The 20201-nt window shown below is 68.1% G+C and overlaps 2 protein-coding genes and 2 non-coding genes across 6 annotated transcripts; 2 read left to right on the top strand and 2 right to left on the bottom strand.

Moving 5' to 3' along the window:
* Positions 1–974: 974 nt before the first annotated feature.
* Positions 975–14161, top strand: CACNB1 (calcium voltage-gated channel auxiliary subunit beta 1). Of its 3 annotated transcripts, none has more exons than XM_049800747.1 (14): positions 975–1345; positions 3234–3320; positions 5071–5190; positions 5759–5881; positions 5999–6135; positions 6229–6305; positions 8292–8311; positions 8570–8650; positions 8746–8804; positions 9730–9839; positions 10715–10866; positions 10994–11089; positions 11172–11357; positions 12627–14161. In XM_049800747.1, exons 1-14 carry the CDS (start codon positions 1259–1261, stop codon positions 13077–13079), a joined length of 1788 nt encoding a protein of 595 aa, XP_049656704.1. In that variant the 5' UTR covers positions 975–1258; the 3' UTR covers positions 13080–14161. The 3 variants fall into 3 exon arrangements, with proteins under 3 accessions (XP_049656704.1, XP_049656703.1, XP_049656705.1); XM_049800746.1 differs by lacking the exon at positions 8292–8311 and adding an exon at positions 6616–6761; XM_049800748.1 differs by lacking the exons at positions 8292–8311; positions 12627–14161 and adding an exon at positions 6616–6761 and having other exon boundaries at positions 11172–12347.
* Positions 14162–15150: 989 nt separating this feature from the next.
* On the bottom strand, positions 15151–17343 carry LOC126038818 (dickkopf-related protein 3-like). The gene is made up of 4 exons (XM_049801105.1): positions 17191–17343; positions 15769–15946; positions 15279–15474; positions 15151–15205 (listed from the first exon to the last, which is right to left on the bottom strand). The coding sequence occupies exons 1-4, from the start codon at positions 17341–17343 to the stop codon at positions 15151–15153; spliced, it is 582 nt and encodes a 193-aa protein (XP_049657062.1).
* Positions 16264–16354, bottom strand: TRNAI-UAU (transfer RNA isoleucine (anticodon UAU)). Its single transcript is given in 2 exon segments — positions 16264–16299; positions 16317–16354. It is a non-coding gene; the product is annotated as a tRNA-Ile (tRNA).
* A 2011-nt stretch (positions 17344–19354) lies between the features above and the next one.
* TRNAC-GCA (transfer RNA cysteine (anticodon GCA)) lies at positions 19355–19426 on the top strand. Its single transcript has one exon. It is a non-coding gene; the product is annotated as a tRNA-Cys (tRNA).
* Positions 19427–20201: the final 775 nt, after the last annotated feature.

The raw sequence follows: 20201 nt of genomic DNA, 5'->3' as shown, positions 1-20201 counted from the left end.
GAAAATGTGGCGTCAGCTGTCCCGCTTCCCTGGGCACATTGTCCCACAGCTGCAGGAGCTGGGACTGGAGCAGGAAAAGACCCGCTGGCATGGGGCGGGGGGGTGGGGGGGCAAGGAATTTTTAACTTTCCAACAGCCGGCAGCAGCAGCTCCTGCAGTGCAGTTGACGTGAGATGAGTGTGGGAGGTCTCAGCCCGGTCCTGCCTGGGGAGGAAGCGATGGATCCCAGCGCCGGCAGATTCCCTGGGGAGGGGGCAAGGGAAAACTCCGTCCTGCCTGGCGCACACACTGCCTGCAGCCCTCGCCCACCAGCACAGGGGGTCTGCCCCTCGCACCCGCTGGCACAAGGAGGTGCTGCTGCAGGGTGGCTGCAGTCATGCTGGGGGCTGGTGTGGGTGCCAAGTGCAGCCCCTTCCCCGACTGCACGTGGGGTTCAGTGGCCCCGGGCATCCCCCCCATTGCTGCGGGGTCCCCGGGGTGCCCTTTCCCTGGATGTTTTACACGGGGCGTGCAGATGGCTCTGTGTCTGGGTATGGGTGCCCACGGGGAGCAGAGTGGGGGGACGTGGGTCACTCGGAGGCTGTGGGGATCCCAGCTGGGGAGGGTGGCGGGGGGGGGGGGGGGGGAGCTGGAGTTTTAGGGGCAGCCTTGTCTGGAAGGAGCCCTGGATTCCCCAGACCGAAGCACATCCCACTCCAGGCACTGACGTTTGAGGATGGGGGCATGGCTGCCCCCGCATGTTATGTCCCCCCCCCCCCCCCCAAGCCACACAACAGCCTGGGGACCCTCTGTCCCCCTCATCTCTTTTTGCCACCCCCCACCCCACCCCCAGCAAGCAAGTCTGCTCCAGGCTAAATGCTCCCTGATTTGGGGAGGGGGGATCCTCATCAGCCCCCCCTTTTTTTCCCCCAGGAGAAGGAGCTGCTTTGGGGGTACCCTACCTGGAAAGGGAGCGGGGAGGGGGCTGCATCCCTCATCCCTCCCAAGGAACGCGGTGGGAGCGGCCGAGGCGGAGGCGGCCGCCCGCCATCCCTCGTCCCCCCGCTGCCGCCATCCCCACTCCTCCTTCCTCCTTCTCCTCCTCCTCCTCCTCCTCCTCCTCCTCTTCTCGATCGCTACACGCCAAGGCCGCCGTCACCGCGGGGGCCGGTACGGTGAAGGCCAGGCCTGGGCTCCATCGTCATCGTCTTGTCCCTCTGTGTCTGTGTACGTGTGTCGTCCCCCCAACCCCAAAACCCGCCGAACCCCGGCGAGCTCCATGGTGCGGGAAGGCGGCATGGCCCGTACCCCTTACAGCTCCACGCAGGACATCCAGATGGACGTCTTCGACAACGCCGCCCTCCAGGTGACACCCCCGGGAATTTGGGGACGAGGAGGGGGGAGGCTGCATCGGTACCATTGCGTACAGCCCCAGGGTGCATGGGGGTGGGGGGGGGTGTGCCCCCCCATGGGGTTGGGGGCGCCCCCAACCCCATGGGGGGTAATCGATGGGGCTCACCCCCACCCCGTCCCAACCCCTACACCCCATAACGGGGGCGATTTCACCCCTCAGCATGCAAAACAGGGTGCCCCCCCACCCCTAACCAAGCTAGCCTGGGAGGGACCCCAAATGCAGTCGTCGTCCCCCCCCCTCCCCATAACACCAAGCATCCCAGGGAAGGGGGTGTCCAGCCCCCAGGTTTGGGGGGGTGCATGGAAGCGGGGGGGGGGCGGGCTCCTCTATGCTGCTTGCTGTGTCACTGCTCCCCCCCCACCCCGTGCCTGCCACCACCTCCCAGGGTTTGCCCACCCGGAGCACCCCGGGGTGGGGAGGTGGGTGCCGGGGGTGGGGGGGGCTGTTGTGCACACTGGGAAACTTTTAGGAATTGGGAAAACTCTGCTGGGGTGGTGCCCCCCCCCTCCACTCCCAGTTTGTCCCCTTCAGCCTGGGGTGGGGGGGGGGGAGAAGGGCTGTGTCCCCAGCTGGTTCCAGTGGGGTGGGGGGCACTGCAGACCAGTGGAGCACCTCATCCCCATGGTCTGGGTGGGTGCTGTGTCCCCCCCCACCCCCACCCCCACTGGGACAGACACCCAGACAGCCTGGGGAGCATCAACCAGTTGGGGTGACAATTTTTTTTTGGGGGGGGATGACAGGGGATGGAGGCACAGGCCCTGGCTGCATCCAGCCACCCCAGGGGGGGGGGCCGGCAGAGCTGGGTGTCACCCCCACCTCCATTGGGGGGGGTTGCATTGAACCCCCCCACCGACAGCGGGGCCACTGTCCCCACCCTGGGGACCTTCGCTGTCGAGCTCCAGCCATGGCCATTCCCTGCTGGGAGCAGCGGATGGTGGGGAGGGGGTGGTCGGGGGGGGGCAAGGAACCTAAAAATACCCGGTGCTGCCCGGTGTCGGGACCACCCACCCCTGGACTGGGTGGCAGCTGGGCCCAGCTGTCCCTTCGAGACGCCGGGGAGGTGACAGCCCCACTCACCCCCCCGGCATGTCCCAGCCTCTCGTCGTGCCCCCCCCCAGGGTACCCCCCCCCCCCCAAGTAAGCTCTGGCATCCCCCCCCCCCCCCCCCAAGGAGGTGCCTCAAGGGAGGCACTGGGGCATCCCCATCTCCCCCAGTCCATCCCAGCAGGAGGCACTGGAGGAAGCGGGGGGGGGGGGGGGGGGTGTCCCCATTGGGATGCAGGGTGGGTTCCGGTGGGTGTGGGGGTGCGCATGTGTGTGCACCCCCCTTTACACGGAGCGAGGAGGGTGCCCACGCTTTGGGGAGGGGGGGGATGTGCACACGCGTGTGTGAGATGTGGGCACTGGGGTGGGGTCGTGGGGTGCCCCCCCATAGCGGATGCCTCCCCGGGATACTGGTTGGGCTCTGGGGGGGCCACAGCATTTGGGGGCTGGAGCGAGAAACCAGGGGCCGCAGCCGGGCTCTCCCCCAAATCCGATCAGCCCCGCTAGGTCCCTCTCCTCTCCGTGGGGATTGGAGATCCAGACCCCTGGGTAAGGTGATGCCGGGTCCCTGCGGGGTGGGGTGGGGGGGCTGCACGGCCCCTGAGCAGGGGGCAACCCCATCCCCTTCCCTGCCTCAGTTTCCCTTCTCTTATCCCCCCAGGAGCTGGGTTTGCTTGCGGGGCAGGGGACGGAGCATCCCTGGCAGCTGGGGCTGGGGGGGGGCACAGAGCTGCCCCCCACCCCAAAGTCTTGGGGTTCCAGCACTCCCCTCTTGCCCCCCCCCTCCTCTTCCTAGGGCAAGTACAGCAAACGCAAGAGCCGCTTCAAGCGCTCGGATGGCAGCACCTCGTCCGACACCACCTCCAACAGCTTCGTCCGGCAGGTGAGGGGGGGGGGCAGCTGTCCTGGGGGGGTCCTGGGAGACCTGCCTGCCTGTGGGGGCCCTTGTACCCCCCCCAGGGACTGAGGTGGGGGTACAGGTTTGCAACCGAGCCTGGCGTGAGGGGGTGGGGGGGTGTACAGGCATTGCAATGGCTGAGCCAAACCCGGCTGTGCCCCCCGTCCCCTCTCTGCCCTGCGGTGGGTGCTGGGGGGAGTCACACCCCACACCCCCAATATTGGGAGCATTTGGGGTCTTGTAGCACCCCAGGGGTTCCATGCCCTTCCTGGGGGTGCCAAGCAGGGGACACAGCCCTGGCATCTCCCAGCTGGCATCAAAGCCACCCTGTCCACCCAGCAGAGCTGCTGGCTTGGCAGTGGCCCCTATGGCCCCCCCCCACCCCCCAGGCTCCCACCCCCTGCCCGGCACCGTGCTAAATATACCCGGGACGGCTGCGAAAACGTCCCAGGGCTGAAACCTGACCCACGGGTGCCCCAACCCAGCGCCCGCCCGACCCACTCACCCCCGGCCCTACCACCATGGAGATGGCCGACAAAGACCACCCAGCCGCCCCGGTGAGCGTGTGTGTCGTGTCCCCCCCTCACCACCACCCCTGGCCCCGTAGACCCCCTCAGCACCCAGGACTTTGCCCCCCCTGGCACCCTTCCATCCTGGCTCGCTGGCTCTGCCCTCGGTGCGGGGGTCCCTCTCGGCTCCGTGGGTGTTGGGGTGGGTGGTCCCAGGAGCCGGTGGGACCTACGGGGTCTGTGGAGTGAGGGCGTTGTGCCTGGACCCCCCCCCCCCCCCGCCCAAAGACCCCTCTGGTCTCGCCATGGGGCTGGGGGGGCTCAGGAAGGGCCAGACCCCCAGCAGCAGCAGGGGGAACTGGGGCAGCTGGTCTCTGCCCCATGGTTTTTGGGGAGGGGGGGGGTGTCCCATGGGGGGCTGCTGCCCCATGGCCAGGGGGTTCAGGGTCTGTGCAAAGGAGAGCGGCCCCCACCTCCCCGATGTTTGGAAAGGACAGGGCAAAGTAGGGACGAGGGGTCCCGCAACCCGGGGGGGGCTCTGGTGGGGTTTAGGGGATTATAGAGGGGCTGGGGGGGGAAGTAGCCCCCCCAGGGCGGTCAGTGCCTTCACCATCCCCCGTGGCACCCACTGCCCTGGGGCTGGGGGATCCCATGGGTGTCCCCACTGCCTCCGGCCCCAGGGGCTGGGGGGTGAGCAGGGGGGGTCTCCGATCCCACCCCAGCTCCAGCCTTGTCCTGGGGTGACCCCGAGTCACCCCACAGCACCCTTTCCCAATGCCATGGGACCCCTTCGGAGTGTGGGGGGGGACACAGTGCTCTCCCTGCTGGCCTTCCCTCGAGTGGGGGACAACCGGGGGGGCGACAGGCAGGCACAGTGCAGGGGGGGGGGGGGTCCCTCGTCGCCTTCCCGGCCCGGCAGCAGCGGGACGGGAGCAGGCGCCGGATCGGTATCACGTTCCCTGCCAGAGCGGTGGGAACAGCTGCGCCGGCCCTCGGCCTGCCGTAACCCCGCCGGGATGCCACCGGGCAGGATTTGCCCCTGCTTGGGGAGGAGGCAACTTTTGGGGATGGTTTCTCCCCAGCGTGCCCAGAGGCCACGGTGATGGGCACCAGCCCTAGTGAGAGGGTCCTACGGGAGGAGACGGCCGCTGGGTCGGGCGTGGGGCTGGGTTCCCCGTTTTGGGGGATGGCGACGTGGGCTGACCCCTCTCCCTTTCTCTTCCCAGGGTTCGGCCGAGTCCTACACCAGCCGCCCCTCGGACTCGGACGTGTCGCTGGAGGAGGACCGGGAGGCTCTGCGCAAGGAGGCTGAGCGCCAGGCCATGGCACAGCTGGAGAAAGCCAAGGTGGGAAGGCTGGGCTGGAAGACCCCCCCCCCCCCCGCCACCGCTTGCCCTCGCCTCCCCAGGTGCAGGCAGGTACCCCTGCCACCCACCTGCCCCCTCCGCACCCCCTACCCCGGCAGGATGGGACCCGCTGTGGGAAGGGGCTGACCCTCTCCAGCCCCCTCCGTGCTGCTCCTGCTCTCCATCCCCGCGGCATCCCGTCCCCTGAAATGGTGGCCCCGGGATCACTGGGTGGCATTGGGAAGGCGGTGGGGTCTACTGGGTGGAACTGGGAGCCCGGATGCCTGAGTTCTCACCTTGGCTGAGCACCCATCACATGAGGGCAATTGGCTGATGAGCCCCTCATTAAGCTCCCCGGGGCGTTGTGGTCACAGCATCCCCAACCCAGGCTCCGGTGAGTGGCTGTGCCGTGCCAGCCCCGCTGCTCAGCCGGTCGCACCGGTACCGGCACCGGTACCGGCACCTGCCTGGCCCGAGGTGGGGACTGGCTTTTGCTGGGGAGGGGGGGGTGTGTCTCCACAGTTTGGGGTGGGAGGGGGGGAGATGCTGAGCTCTCTCCTGTTGACAGACGAAGCCGGTGGCGTTTGCCGTGAGGACGAACGTCGGCTACAACCCGTCCGCCAGCGACGACATGCCGGTGCAGGGCATGGCCATCTGCTTCGAGCCCAAAGACTTCCTACACATCAAGGAGGTGGGGATGGGGCTGGCAGGGGTGCGGGGCTGGGGTCTTTTGGGGGGGTGGCAGCCCTGGGGGTGGGGGTTTGGGGGTTTCAGGCATTCTTTCCCCCCCCCCCCCTCCCTGGCGCAGAAGTACAACAACGACTGGTGGATCGGGCGGCTGGTGAAGGAGGGCTGCGAGGTGGGCTTCATCCCCAGCCCCGTCAAGCTGGAGAACATGCGGCAGCTCCAGGAGCAGAAGATGAGGCAGAACCGCCTGAGCTCGAGGTGGGGGCTCATCCCCGACCCCCCCACCCCACCCTGGGCTTCTCCCCATCCCACCCTCACCCCCATCCCCTTCTCTGTGCTTCTCCCATCCAGCAAATCGGGGGACAACTCCAGCTCCAGCCTGGGCGACGTGGTGACGGGGACCCGCCGGCCCACCCCCCCAGCCAGCGGTAAGAGTGTCCGGGGTCCCCGCAGCCTGAGCGGGGCAGGTCCCGCCTTGGGGGGGGGGTGGGGGGGTGGGCAGGGGTCCTTCGTTCCCCCTCGTCCGCAGCTCCGGCCCCTCCGCCCCGGGTGCAGGCAGGCGGGTGCAATCCCCTCCCCCCCCTCCCCTGCTTCTCCCCCCCCCCCCCCCTTCCCTACCACCCTCCCGCTCTTCCCCCCCCCCGCCCCCCGTCTCCATTTTTCCCTTCTTCCATCGCCATTATCGCTCTTCTTTTCTCCCTCCCCTCTCCCCGGCTCCGGCTGCCCCTCCGTCCCCAGGTGCCCTGGACATGCCTAGCTTTGCCTTTGACCCCGATGAGTTAGAGGAGGAGGAGGCCATGGAGACCCACCGCTCCCCTAAGAGTAGCGTGAGCAGTGTCACCACCCCCCCCGCCCACACCAAGCGCATCCCCTTCTTTAGGAAGGTAACTGGCACCCGCCGGCCCCACGCTCGCCTGCTGCACCCTGCCTGCCCTAACACTGCCTGGGAGGGCTGGCGGGGGCCACGGGGGCACCCGCCGGGTGCTGGGGAGGGGGGGGGCCGCACGCTGCCCGAGCACTCCTGCCTGCGTCGCCGTGGCGTGTCATCGCGCCGCAGCACGGGCGCGAGCGTCTGCGGGGGAACGGGGCGGCGGGGCTGGCCCCCCTGCACCGTGGGGTGGGTCAGTCCGTGGCTGTGTTCCCCCCATGGGCCATGGGATGGATCAGTCCGTGGCTGTGTTCCCCCCATGGGCCATGGGATGGATCAGTCTGTGGCTGTGTTCCCCCCATGGGATGGATCAGTCCGTGGCTGTCTCCCCCCATGGGCCATGGGATGGATCGGTCTGTGGCTGTATTTCCCCCCATGGGCAACGGGTTGGATCAGTCCGTGGCTGTATCCCCCCCCATGGTCTGTGGGATGGATCAGTCCATGACTGATCCTCCCACTGTGATCCATGGAATGGATTAGTCCATGGCTGCTCCCCCCCATGATCTATGGGATGGATCAGTCCGTGGCTACATTCCCCCCCATGATCCATGGGATGGATCAATCTGTGACTCTGTCCCCCCTGTGGCCCATAGGATGGATCAGTCCGTGGCTGCCTCCCCCCCCCATGATCTATGGGATGGATCAGTCTGTGGCTACATCCCCCCATGATCTGTGGGATGGATCAGTCCATGGCTGTATCCCCCCCTGTGGTCCATGGAATGGATCAGTCTGTGGCTATCTCCCCCCATGACCTGTGGGATGGATCAGTCCGTGGCTTCATCCCCCCTGTGGCCCATGGGATGGATCAGTCTGTGGCTGCCTCCCCCCCGTGGTCCATGGGATGGATCAGTCCATGGCTGTATTCCCCCCCGTGGTCCATGGGATGGATCAGCCCGTGGCTGTATCCCCCCCGTGGTCCGTGGGATGGATCAGTCCGTGCCCCCCCCCCCCCCCCCCCCCCAGTTTCCTGGGGTCCCCCAGTGTGCGCATGGTGTGTGCCAGCACGGCCGGTGTCTCGTCTCCCCCGCGAATGGGAATGGACCATTCCTCCCCCCCAAACTGGGCAGACGCTGGGAGGGGGGTTTCGGGCGCAACCACAGCCCCGCAGCGGGGGGGTGAGGAGTAGGGGGGGTCTGCAAAGGCTTGTGGGGGCAACCTGCCCCCCCCCGCCACCCCCCCATCCCGCTCCCCAAACCCCACAGACCCCCCGCTTGCACCCCAAATCTCAGAGCAGGGCGATGCTTCCCGTGAAACACACTCACCGAGTAGCCCCCCCACCGGGTCGGGGGACACGCGTGTCCCCTGAGGCAGCCCCCCCCCCCCACCCCGGGGTGGTGTGTGTGTGGGGGGGACACCCACGACACCCACATCCCTGGGCTGCCCCCACCCACCCCCCCATAGCCCCCCCGCGCCCACGGATAACACGCATGCCTTGTTTGTCTTCTCTCGCCCCCCCCCCGGCCACGCGCGGCCTCTCGGGACGTAGCGAAGCAGAAGCAGAAATCGGTGAGTAGCGTCAGGACCCCCCCTCACCCACCCCAGGAGGGCCCGTGGGGAGGGGACGGGGTACCCCCAGCTTGCTGCCCCCCCCCTCCCCCCATCCCAAATCCCCATCCCCAAAGCTGTCCCCCCACAGGGGCGAAGCTGAGCGTGTGCGTGTCCCCCCCCCGCGCTGTGTCGTCGTGTGTCGTCGTGTGTCGTCGTGTGTCCTGTCGTCACCCCCACAAGCCCCGCTAACGCTCGGCTCTGCCCCCCCACCCCCAGGCCGAGCATGTGCCCCCATACGACGTGGTGCCCTCCATGCGGCCCATCATCCTGGTGGGACCCTCGCTGAAGGGCTACGAGGTGAGGATTGGGGGGAGTGGGATTGGGGAGGGGGGGGGGGGGAACGGACCCCGGCCCCATGGTCTCCCTCCCTGCCTTCCTCCTTCCCTCCCCAGGTCACGGACATGATGCAGAAAGCTCTCTTCGACTTCTTGAAGCATCGCTTTGACGGCAGGTGAGGCAGGAGGCTGCCGGGCTGGGGGACCCCCAACACTACAGGGGGACCCTTCGCCCCACAGAGGGACCCCTAATCCCGTGGGGGGACCCCTAACCCCATGGAAGACACCTAACCCCATGGGGAGACCCCTAACTCCACAGGGGAACCCTTCACCCCACAGAGGGACCCATAACCCTGTGGGGGGACCCCTAATACCATGGGGGAGCCCTTCACCCCATCGGGGGACCCCTAATCCCATGGGGGGACCCCTAATCCCAGGGCAGGACCCCTAACCCCACAGGGGAACCCTGCACCCCATAGAGGGACCCGTAACCCTGTGGGGGGACCCCTAATACCATGGGGGAGCCCTTCACCCCATCGGGGGACCCCTAATCCCAGGGCAGGACCCCTAACCCCACAGGGGAACCCTGCACCCCATAGAGGGACCCGTAACCCTGTGGGGGGACCCCTAATACCATGGGGGAGCCCTTCACCCCATCGGGGGACCCCTAATCCCATGGGGGGACCCCTAATCCCAGGGCAGGACCCCTAACCCCGCAGGGGGACCCCAACCCCACAGGGGTAACCTTCACCCCGTGGGGGGACCTCCAACCCCATGGGGGGACCCCCAATCCCACAGGGGGGACCCTTCACCCCATAGAGGGACCCCTAATCCCATGGGGGGGACCCCTAATCCCACAGCAGGACCCCTGATCCCACAGGGGACCCCTAATCCCACGCAGGGACCCTCAGCCCTGCCCCGTGGTTCATGTTGTTTGAGGGGGGGGCTCCAGCTCCAGGTAGCCTTGTGCAGGGGGTAGGAGGACGGGGGCAGAAGGAGGGTCCCATCCTGCCCCCCGGGGCAGTGTGGGTATGCACAAGGGGGGCGTTGCACCCACTGTTGCTCTCCCCCCCACCCGCTCGTGCCCTCTCCGTCTCGCAGGATCTCCATCACGCGAGTGACGGCCGACATCTCCCTGGCCAAGCGCTCCGTCTTGAACAACCCCAGCAAGCACACCATCATCGAGCGCTCCAGCACGCGCTCCAGCCTGGGTAAGGTGCTGCCGCGGCTCGGCCGCCCCATGCTGACCCCCCCACCCGGCTGGGCAGCATGGACCCCCCCCCACCACCACCCCAAGCCTCCATCTGTATCAGCCTGGCAGCATCCCCCAGCCCGTCCATCCCGGGGTGCTTGTCCCGCCTGCGCCGGTGCACTGCTCCTGGGGGGTGAGGTGTTGGGGGTCCGCCTCTGCGGGGTGACTAACGTGGGGGGGACCTGGGCCCCTGCGCTCCCCCCCCCCCGCCGGTCGGTTTGACTCGGTCTTTCTCCCGCTCCTTCCCTTTTATCTTCTCTCTGTTGTGTTTTTCTTTCCTTTTCCTCCTTTCCCTTGGGTTTTCTCCCCTCCGCGCTGCTTCCTTCCTTCCCTGCTCCTGATACAGATGTCTTGGGTATGTAGTTTGGACCCGACGGGACCCCCGGCAGCCCCCTGCCCGGCGGGGGGGGGGGCAGTGGGGGGCACGTCCCCTTGGATCCCCGTCCTCCCTGCCTGGCCGTGACCAGGCTCTGGGACGCAGGAGTGTCCGGCCAACTGGGCAGAGTCTGAGGGTTGGGGACACCCCGGTCACACAGCCCCCGTCTGACCCCCCACCCCAAATGCGTGTGGTCCGGGGGGGCTTTGCCCCTTCCTCACCCAGCCGATGCCAGAGCTGGGAGCCCACTGCCACCTCCCTCCTGCAGCGAACCCCCCCAGTCCCTGGGGCTGGGGTGACATCGGAGCGGCCAAGCCCCAGGATGAGACCCCTCCTGGTCCTGTCCCCATCCCGTTCCCCTCGTCGCATCTCCTGGCAGTCGCCCCCACAGCCCCCGTGTGCTCGCCCGTCCCCCCCGTGCCATCCCCCTGACCCTCGCCGTCTCCCTGCCCCGGCAGCCGAGGTCCAGAGCGAGACCGAGCGCATCTTCGAGCTGGCCCGGACGCTGCAGCTGGTGGCCTTGGATGCCGACACCATCAACCACCCAGCCCAGTTGGCCAAGACGTCCCTGGCCCCCATCATCGTCTACATCAAAATCACCTCCCCTAAGGTGGGTGCGGGCCCTGGGATTGGGGGCGGGGGGGGTCAGCCCCAATCCTCCCGCCTCACCGTGCTTTTTTTGGGGGGGGGGGGGCCGGGTCCCCATGGCCACCCCGGGCTGCCCTCTCCCGCCCCAGGTGCTGCAAAGGCTGGTGAAGTCCCGGGGCAAATCCCAGGCAAAGCACCTCAACGTGCAGATGGTGGCCTCTGACAAGCTGGCGCAGTGCCCGCCCGTGAGTATGCCCCGCCCTGCCCCACCCCACCACACCCTGCCCCACCCTGCCCCACCCCACGGCCTCCTCCCCGTCTCCTCAGGAGATGTTCGACATCGTGCTGGACGAGAACCAGCTGGAGGAGGCCTGCGAGCACCTGGCCGAATACCTGGAGGCTTACTGGAAGGCGACGCACCCCCCCAGCAGCAACCCCCCCAACCCGCTGCTGAACCGCACCATGGCCACGGCCGCCCTGGCCGCCAGCCCCGCGCCCGTCTCCAACCTCCAGGTACAGGTGCTCACCTCCCTGCGCAGGAACCTGGGCCTCTGGGGGCGCGGGGCCACCGAGACCACCCCCAGCCCCCCCGGACCCCTTGAGGAACACGCACTGTGAGATGGCAGCGGGGATGACCCGCTTCCCCCCCCCCACATCCCTGCCCTCGGGGGGACCCCTGGGATCCGGGACATCCTGGGGAACTGCGGCCCCTCAGGAGTGGGACCGTTCTTGGGATTACCCCCTCCCTGGGGACCTGTGGGCCCCCCCTGCTCTGGGGAACTGCAGCCCCCCCCCCCCCCAGGCATGGAACCATCCCTGGGATTGTGTCCCCTGGGGATCTGCTCCCCCTTGCTGGGTTTGGGGCCACCCTGGGGAACTGCAGCCCCCCAGGTTTGGGGACACCCCTGGGATCAGGGACACCCTGGGGAGGTGCAGCCCCCCCCCGGGATGGGACCGTCCCTGGGATCGCCCCCCCTGGGGACCTCCTCCCCTTCCCGGATTGGGGCCATCCCTAGGATCAGCCCTGGGGATCTGCTCCCTGCCCGGGACTAGTGCCAACCGCAGACTCAGGATGCCCCTGGGGATCTGTGCCCCCTCCCAGGCCTGGAGCCTCCCTGGAGATTGGGGTCTCCAGGGTTCTGCCCCCTCTGAGACCCCCTGGGAATCCAGGTCCCCCCCCCATGCCTCCCTGGGGGGGGCTGCCGGGGTGCCAGAGCACCCGCTCCCACGCCTCTCCGGAGTTCTGGGGGGGCCATGGCAGCGGCGAGGGCTTTTGGGGTGTCCTGGTGTGGGCGAGCGCCGGCTGGGAGGGGGGCACAGAGCCTTGTCCCACCGTGGGCTTCACGGTGCTGAGCCTGGGGGGTCCGCAGCACCCACCCGGGGCAGGAGGCAGAGGAGGGACGCGTGTCCTGTGTTGTCTGTCGCTAATTCTTCCAGCGAGCGGGATGCTGCTGGCGTGCCAGCCCCCACCCCGCAGCCCTCCCCGCACTGCTCTTCCCCCCCGCAACCCCATCCCCATCACCCCCTTCCTGCCCTGGCCCTGCCCCAGCGACACCCCCCCCCCCCCCCTTCCAATCCCCGGTGCCATTTGGTGGTGGGCTGAGACCTGTCGCTGTCGTGTCACGAGTGAGCGGCGCGGCGCAGGCAGGCCAGGCTGGGCAGGAGCGCATGTGCCCCCCCGCCAACCCCACAGCTAACCTGCCCCCCCACTAACCGACACCCCCCCCCCCTCCCCAGTCCATCCATCCCTCCTTGCACGGTGTGGTTGCTTCTCCTAACCAGGGTCCGTACCTAGTGCCGGGGGAACCGCCGCGCGAGGGGGAGCACGGCCGCCTCCGGCAGGGCCCGGGCGAGGTGGGGGGCCACGGACAAAACCGACCCCTCCCGCCGCCCGCCCGCCTGGCCCCCCGCAGCCTGTCCCGTCAGGATACCTTCGACTCGGAGACCCCGGGCAGCCGGGATTCGGCCGGTACGGAGCCCGGTGATTCCTGCTGCATGGACATCGAGACGGACCCCGGTGAGGAAGAACCGCCGGGTCCCCCCGGTGCCGGATCCCGTGCCCCCCCCGGCCACCAGCACCCCGGTGCTTGGGACGAGGACGAGCCCGGGCGCGAGAGCCGGGGGCTGCGGGGTCGAGCCAAGGGCCAGGACCGCTACTGCCCCGACCCACCGGAGACCCTCGGCCTCGACCAGAGCAACGTGGAGGGCTGGGGCCAGGACGTTTACATCCGTTAGGGTGAGGGGGTGCAGGCAGGGGACGACCCCCCCCCCCCTCTCCCAGCACTGGCTTTGGAGTGGGGGAGACCCCCGCTGGTTGCCTTTGTGCCACCCCCCCCCCCGCAAAAGCCCAGCCAGCTGTGCCGTGGGGAGCCCCTGCTTTGCCCTGGGGGCTCCCACTGCCCCATTCCTTGGTGGGGGGGGGGGTCTCCCTGCCCCTCCCCACCACCACAGCCCCCCCAGCATCTCACGGTGCCTCGGGCCCTCCCCACCTGGCAGGGAGAGCAAGTGACCAAAGGGGACCCCGGGGGCTCTGCCCACGGCCAGCGTGTCCCCGTCCCCTGCCCCCGGGCATGGGGTGGGGGGGCCGTGCTCCCCACCCCGCCCTTGCCTGCTGACTGCCCCCCCGCACCCCGGGTGCCCCCGCTTCTCCATGGTGCTGTTTGCCACCCGGCTGCAGGGGGACCCCTGAGCTGGTGGTGGTAGAGGGGGTGTCCCTGCCAGCTGCCCCCCCAGTCCCAGCCAGTGCCTGCAGCCTGGCACTGCACCCTTGCAGGGCTGTGGACCCCCCCCCCCCAGCTGCTGGGGGGGGGGGGTGTGCATGTGTGTGCAGTGTGTGCAGGGCTTTGGGGTGCTCCAGCAGCGGAGGGGTCCCTGCTACCCCAGGCCGTGCCGCCCCCCTGGGGGGGGGCAGTTTGCATGTGTTTGCCTTGGAGGGGCTCTGCCTGAACTGGGGGGGGGGTCGGGGCTGTGTGTGCAAATCTGAGCCAGTTTGGGGTTGGGGGGGGGGGGGTCTAACACATGCTAACAGCTGCCCAGCCCTGGCCTGCAGTGGCAGCACCCGGAGGGTCCCTCTGCCCTGGGGGACCCCCGCATCGTCCCCCGCCTTTCCCTGGGACTTGCCGGGATGTGCCGGGCAGCGCCAGGGGCCCCCCCCCCCCCCCCAAACACCCCCTGTGCCAACCTCCCCCCCCCCCCCACCCCGCCGTGCCTGTCCGCTCTCGCCCCATCCAGCTGTGTCCGTCTGTCTGTCTGTCCATCTGTGAGCCTGTCTGTCTGTCCTCCCCTGCCCAGCAGGGCTGCCTTTGCCCCCCCCCCCCCCCCCCAGCACCCCGGGGCACTGCCTTCTCCTGCGCCCGCCCCGGGGGGGTCTCTTGTCGTTACCCCCCCCCCCCCCCCACCTCTGTGGGGGTGATCACACCAGGGTTGGGGGGGGGACACCCCACATCCAGCCCTCACCGTGGGGCTGGGCTTGCCCCATTTATGGGGCAGCCCCTTGCCCCCCACCCCCGGGGCAATGCTGGGGGTCCCCGGGGTCGCTGCCTTACCGAGACCACCAGCCTTGCCAGCCCAGGCCGGGGGGGCTCAGGGGCACCCAGCCGCCGCCAAGCCGCCTCCGCCAGTTGCGTGCCTCAGTTTCCCCTTTTTTTGGGGGGGAGAACTCGGTGTCACTGCCTGCCAAGTGCTTTGAGACCCGCCTGCCCCGGCACTTGCCCCCATGGCAGCCAGGGTCTGGGCAGTGGGACCCCCCCCCCCCCAGCCCTCCCGTGGGCAGCGGGATGTCCCGTATTTATGTCACTCCACAAACTTTATTTAAAGACCCGACAAAGCGTATTTTATTTATTTATTCTTGTTGGTGTGTGTGGGGACTCGCCCCGCTCGCTTGGTTCTTTGTAATAAACATTTCGGTGAGACCTGTCCTGCGGCCGTGCCTGGTGGGGTCTGCGCGGGGCTTGGGGGGGGCACATGGGGTCCACAGTTACCGGGGGGGGGGGGGCCAGTGCTGAGACCGGGCACAACTTGGTTCTGCAGTGACTCGCCACATCTCTCCCTGGGATGAGCCTTCAGTGGGTGCCCGGGGTGGAGGGTGGGCACAGCCGGGTCCGAGACAGGGATGGAACTGGGACCAGCCCAGCTCCTGGGAAGGGGTGAAGACCCAAAGCAGGAGTTCGTGGGGCTCCTGCCGACCCGCTGCCGGGGTGATGGTCGCTGGCAGCAGCCGGGCTCAGCGCGGCGCTCGCCCAGATTTATCGGTGCTCGGCCAGGTCCGGACACGTTATTTACAGGGAATAAATAATGCGCTGCCGGCTCAGGGCTGCCGGCACCTCCACTCGCTCTTCTCCGGCCAGTACTCAAACGCTTTCCTGCGGAGAGGACACGGGGACATCAGTGCCACCTCGGACCCTGACCCGTTTCCCCGGCAGCCCCCATACTCACTCTCGCCCGGGTGCGGTGGGCCGGCAGACCAGTCCGGCTTGACAAGGGCAGATCTGGTTGATGCTGAAGGCCAGACCCCCGGGGGGGACGTGGCAACTCTGGGCCAGCGCCAGCCGCCGCTGGCACACTCGCTCGCCGTGCTGCCGTGCGCAGCAGCCGCCCGTGCCGCAATCCTCGTCCCGCTGGCACCGGGCTCCTGGTGGGGCGAAAAGCGGGGTTAGGGGAGGGGGGACTCCCCCCCCCAACCCATCCCCAGGCTGGGGGGACTGGGATGGAGCTGCAGGGACTGGGAACAATGGGGCTGGGTGCCCCCAGCACCCGTTGGCTTATCGCCATGGGGTGGGGGTGACAGCGGAGGTCAGCGCCCACCCCGTGAGCATCGTGTCCCCCAGCTCCCAGGGTTGAGGCTGGGGGGGGGGGGGGACGGGACTGTGGGGGTCTGTCCTTTGCATCCCCCTGCCCCAAACCCCATCGCAGACCCCTTGCTCACCTTCCTGCCCGTCGGGCACGGGCTGCTGGCACTTGCCGAACATGCAGAGGAGGCCGTGGGCGCAGTGGGTGTCCCGGCGGCAGTACTGTCCCACGGGGCGCGTGGGCAGGCACAGCCCAAAGTGCTCGTCGCAGAAGTGCCCGTGGGTGCAGGGGGTGCGCGGGCTGCACGCTGTCACCTGTGGAAGGGGGGATGCAGCATGTCAGGGGACCAGACCCCATCCCTGACGCCGGGACAGGCCAGAAACAGCAGCGTGGAGCAAAAACCGTCGGTTTGCACATTAGGAAGACGAATTAGGGCCAGGTGCTGGAGCGTTTTAGTGGGGGGCAAAGGCTGGGAGCAGCTCAGAGGCTGGGGAAACCACCCCGCAAGCGGCTCCAGGGTTTTCTCTCGGGAAAAGAAAACCCGGCTGGGGAGGGTCGCTGTGCCGGGGAGTAGAGGGGGGGGGGGGGGGGGGGGTAATACGATTTTGCTGCCGGAGCCCGTTAAAAGTCCTGCTCCAGGTGAGGCTCGAACTCACAACCTCGGCATTGCTCCGCGTACTGCCCTATAAGTACCGCGCGCTGACCGATTGCGCCACTGGAGCGCCCGGCGCCGCCCGCCGCGCCCGCGCTCCCTCCCGGCCCCGCCGCCCGCCCCCGCAGCGCCGCTCGCAGCCCCGCAGCCCCGTTCTCACCCCCGCTCCCGCCCCGGCTGCAAATTCTGCACCCACCCCTGCTGCAAACCCTGCTCCCAACCCTGCTGCGAAATCTGCTCCCACCTTGCTGGAAATGAGGCTCCCACCCGTGCTCCCACTCTGCTGGAAACTGAGCTCCCCCCCCCCCCGCTCCCACTCTGCTGCAAACCCTGTTCCCACCCCTGCTTCCCACCCCTGCTCCCAATCCTGCTGCAAACCGGGCTCCCACCCTGGCTGCAAACCAGTTCCCACCCCTGCTGTGAAATCTGCTCCCACCCCTGCTCCCACTCTGCTGCAAACCCTGTTCCCACCCCTGCTCCCAATCCTGCTGCAAACCGGGCTCCCACCCCGGCTCCCACCCTGGCTGCAAATCTGCTCCCACCCTTCTGGAAACCAGGTTCCCACCCGTGCTCCCACTCTGCTGCAAACCCTGCTCCCACCCCTGCTTCCCACCCCTGCTGCAAAATCTGCTCCCACCCCTGCTGGAAATCAGGCTCCCACCCCTGCTCCCACCCTTCTGGAAACCAGGCTCCCACCCCTGCTCCCATCCTGGCTGCAAACCAACTCCCACCCCACTGGAAAATAAGCTCCCACCCGTAATCACATCCCTGCTCCCACCCTGGCCATAAACTCAGCTCTCGCCCTTGCTCGCACCCCTGTTGCAACGGCACCCCTCTCCTCCTCTCCCCCAGGATCCCCCCACCCGGGTTGATGGGGGGGTGGGGGGGGGATCACCCACTCCTCACCTCCTCCAGGTTGTCCCCAGGGCTGGCACTTCTCCCCAGCGCGGCTTCATCGGGCAGGTGCTGGGGCAAGGAGTACATCCAGGCCCAGAGGGAGCCGGAGGCGGCGGGCAGGAGCGAAGCGATGAGGCAGAGGATGGCCGGGGACATCGGCATGGTGCCGGTGGGCGATGCTGGGGTGCTCGGGCCTGGGGCGCGGGGGTATATGTAGCCCACCGCCTATCTTGGCCCCCACTGCTAAAACTGTTTGCCCACCTAATGGGGAAGGAGGAGGCAATCAGGGGTTTAAGGGATTAACATAATTGCCAGCCTTCCCCTCGCTGCCTGCAACAGCCCCAAAGTAAACGGCCCCCCCGGAGCGGTCTGGCTCTGGCGCCTGGTCGGCTCCAGCCCTGGGTCCACCACCAGCCCCTCGGGTCCCCCCCCGTGGGTCGGGGTGGCGGTGGGTCTCAGCACCCTGCCGCCCACCAAGCGGCTCCGTGCAATGGGGGGCTTCGGTTCCCACGTTTGTCGCCTCCCCCCCCCCCCCTTTCCTGGGGCGGTGGGACGCGGGGACAAGGGGGAGGCGGAGGGAGAGAGCGGGGGGCAAACGCCGTCACCCCCAGGGTGGGCACAAGGTTGGCATCTGTGGGTTTTGTGTGTCCTGTCCATGTCCCCCCCCCCCCCCCCGGTGCATGTCCCATCTGCCACCCCCTGTGCACACACACACGTCTCCCGGGGGTGACGGGCTTTGCACCTTCCCTAACAGCTTTGCAAACGAGGTGTTTGCGTGTCCTGGCCCTTATCTCCCGGCTGAGCTGGCACCAGCGCTGGGCAAACCCCCAAATGGCCTCCCCTGAGCGGATCCCCCAGACAATGCCACCGCCGTGTCCCCAAACATGCGGAGGGGGGGGGGGGGTGGGGGTTTAGCCAGGGCCACCCCGTGCTCCCCCTGAGCTCTCCAATACACTTTGCAGCAGGAAGAGCCACTCCAGGACTGGTTCCCAGTTGCCGGACTGTGGCACTGGGGGCTGCGGCGATGATCCCGTGGGTTTTGGCCCTGGGGGCTGCGGCGATGATCCCATGGGTTTTGGCCCTGGGGGCTGCGGCGATGATCCCGTGGGTTTTGGCCCTGGGGGCTGCGGCGATGATCCCGTGGGATTTGGCCCTGGGGGCTGCGGCGATGATCCCGTGGGTTTTGGCCCTGGGAGCAGCCAGGGCAGGATGGGAACTGGTGGATTGCTGGAAGTGGGGTGCACTGGGGTCTCCCCTCCTTTGGGCTCCAGGGATGTCTCCTGCTGCAGGGAGAGAGATCACCCTCCTTTGGGGTTTCCCTTTCTGGGATGCTGCTGCCCTGGGCGATTCCCCCCGCCTTTGTGCCTCAGTTTCCCCATCTGTAAAAAGGAAGGCGGTGAGGCTGATGGGTGACACGGGGAAACGGGGCAGCTCAGCGAGGGGACAACCCAGACCGGTGGCTGGAAAACCACCGTGGCTTCTTGCACTGGGGTGACCCCAAACTTTTCTCCCTTTGGTCCAGGAAGCGCTGGTGCCTGGATCAGGCCCGTCGCGCCGCCCCCGCTCGCCCTGCACGTTTGCACAGCGGCTTAGGGAGCAAATATTGACCTCGCTCCTCGGGCACAATCACGGCCTCTGCCCCCATCCGTCTCCCGCTGGGTGCTCGCCTCGACGCTGCCGTCTCCACCTAATCCCCCCCAGCGCCACGGAGGCCCCCGCACGGCAGCTCTGCTCCCCCAAACCCCTGGGACTCCCCCAAACCCCTGGGACTCCCCCAACCCTGCCAACCCGTGCGCTCCCCCAGTCTCCCGAGCCCTGCGGTGGGATGCACAGCCTGGGCCTGCTTTGCAAAAAACTCAAGGTTTGGCTCCATCCCGCTCTCTGCAGATGGAGTTTTGGGGCTGATGCTGCCACGTTCCCCCCCCGAACCGGGATGAGTGCGACAGCCGGATCCTGCCTCTGCCCCCAACCCCCCCCCCCCTCCCGGACAGTGTGTGTGTGCGCTGTGCGGGGCAGGAGAGGGGTGTGTGGGGGGGTGCGTGTGCGTGTGTGCATGAGTGTGCGTGTGCATTGCAGCTGGGGGGGCACGGGGGTGCGCAGGGACCCGGGGGTGCACAGGGACCCGGCCGCGCAGCGCTGCTGCTATTAGCGCCAGGCGGACAAATATAGCGACGGGGGTATAGCTCAGTGGTAGAGCATTTGACTGCAGATCAAGAGGTCCCCGGTTCAAATCCGGGTGCCCCCTCTTTTAATTTTTTTTTTTTTCTTCCTTGTCGGGGGGGCAAATCCTTTTTTCCACCTCTTTTATTTGTTCTTCAGCCCCCGCGGCAGCAAGGGGAGGTCGGGGATGTGGTTTTTTTCCTGCAGAAGGACGAATACAACTCCCCGGCAGGGACCCCCCAGAAGGTTGCCCCCCCCCCCCTTCTCCCCTCAGTTTCCTCAATTCAGAGCAGCCGAAGGGCCGCAGGGCCCCACATTGCTCCTGCAAACCCCCCCCCCTCCCCCCAGCTTCGGCCACAGGCTGGGGTGCAGGGCTGGGGGGGGGCCAGCATCGCTCCCCAAGGCCCTCGGCATGGGATGCATCTCTGCGGGTGTTTGCACCCTCCTCCTGCCCTGGCACCCGGGTGCCCCTGCCCCCCTCCCTCCTCACCCAGGGCTGAGCCACCTCCCGGGCACCAGGGATGGAGGGGTTGGGGTGCAGCCTGAGCCCCCCCCCCCCCCGCCCCAAAACGCCACCCAAATCACGGTGTGGCCAGAAGGCAGCTTGGCTGAACGTGGGGCTGGAGCGTTGGGATGCTCCCGGGGGTCTGTGGTGCCAGTTGGACCCCCACCCTGGGGCACCCACCCTGGGACCCCCATCCTGGGATGCCCACCCTGGGACCCCCATTCTAGGTCCCCCACCCTGGGACCCCCAACCTGGGACCCCCATTCTAGGTCCCCCACCCTGGGCCACCCACCCTGGGCTCCCCATCCTGGGATGTCCACCCTGGGCCCCCCATTCTAGGTCCCCCACTCTGGGA

This window comes from Accipiter gentilis, chromosome 5 (genome assembly GCF_929443795.1).
Source record: "Accipiter gentilis chromosome 5, bAccGen1.1, whole genome shotgun sequence".
NCBI classification, from domain to species: domain Eukaryota; kingdom Metazoa; phylum Chordata; class Aves; order Accipitriformes; family Accipitridae; genus Astur; species Astur gentilis.
The sequence above is the reverse complement of the archived record's forward strand: the minus strand, read 5'-3'. Positions and strand labels throughout refer to the sequence as shown.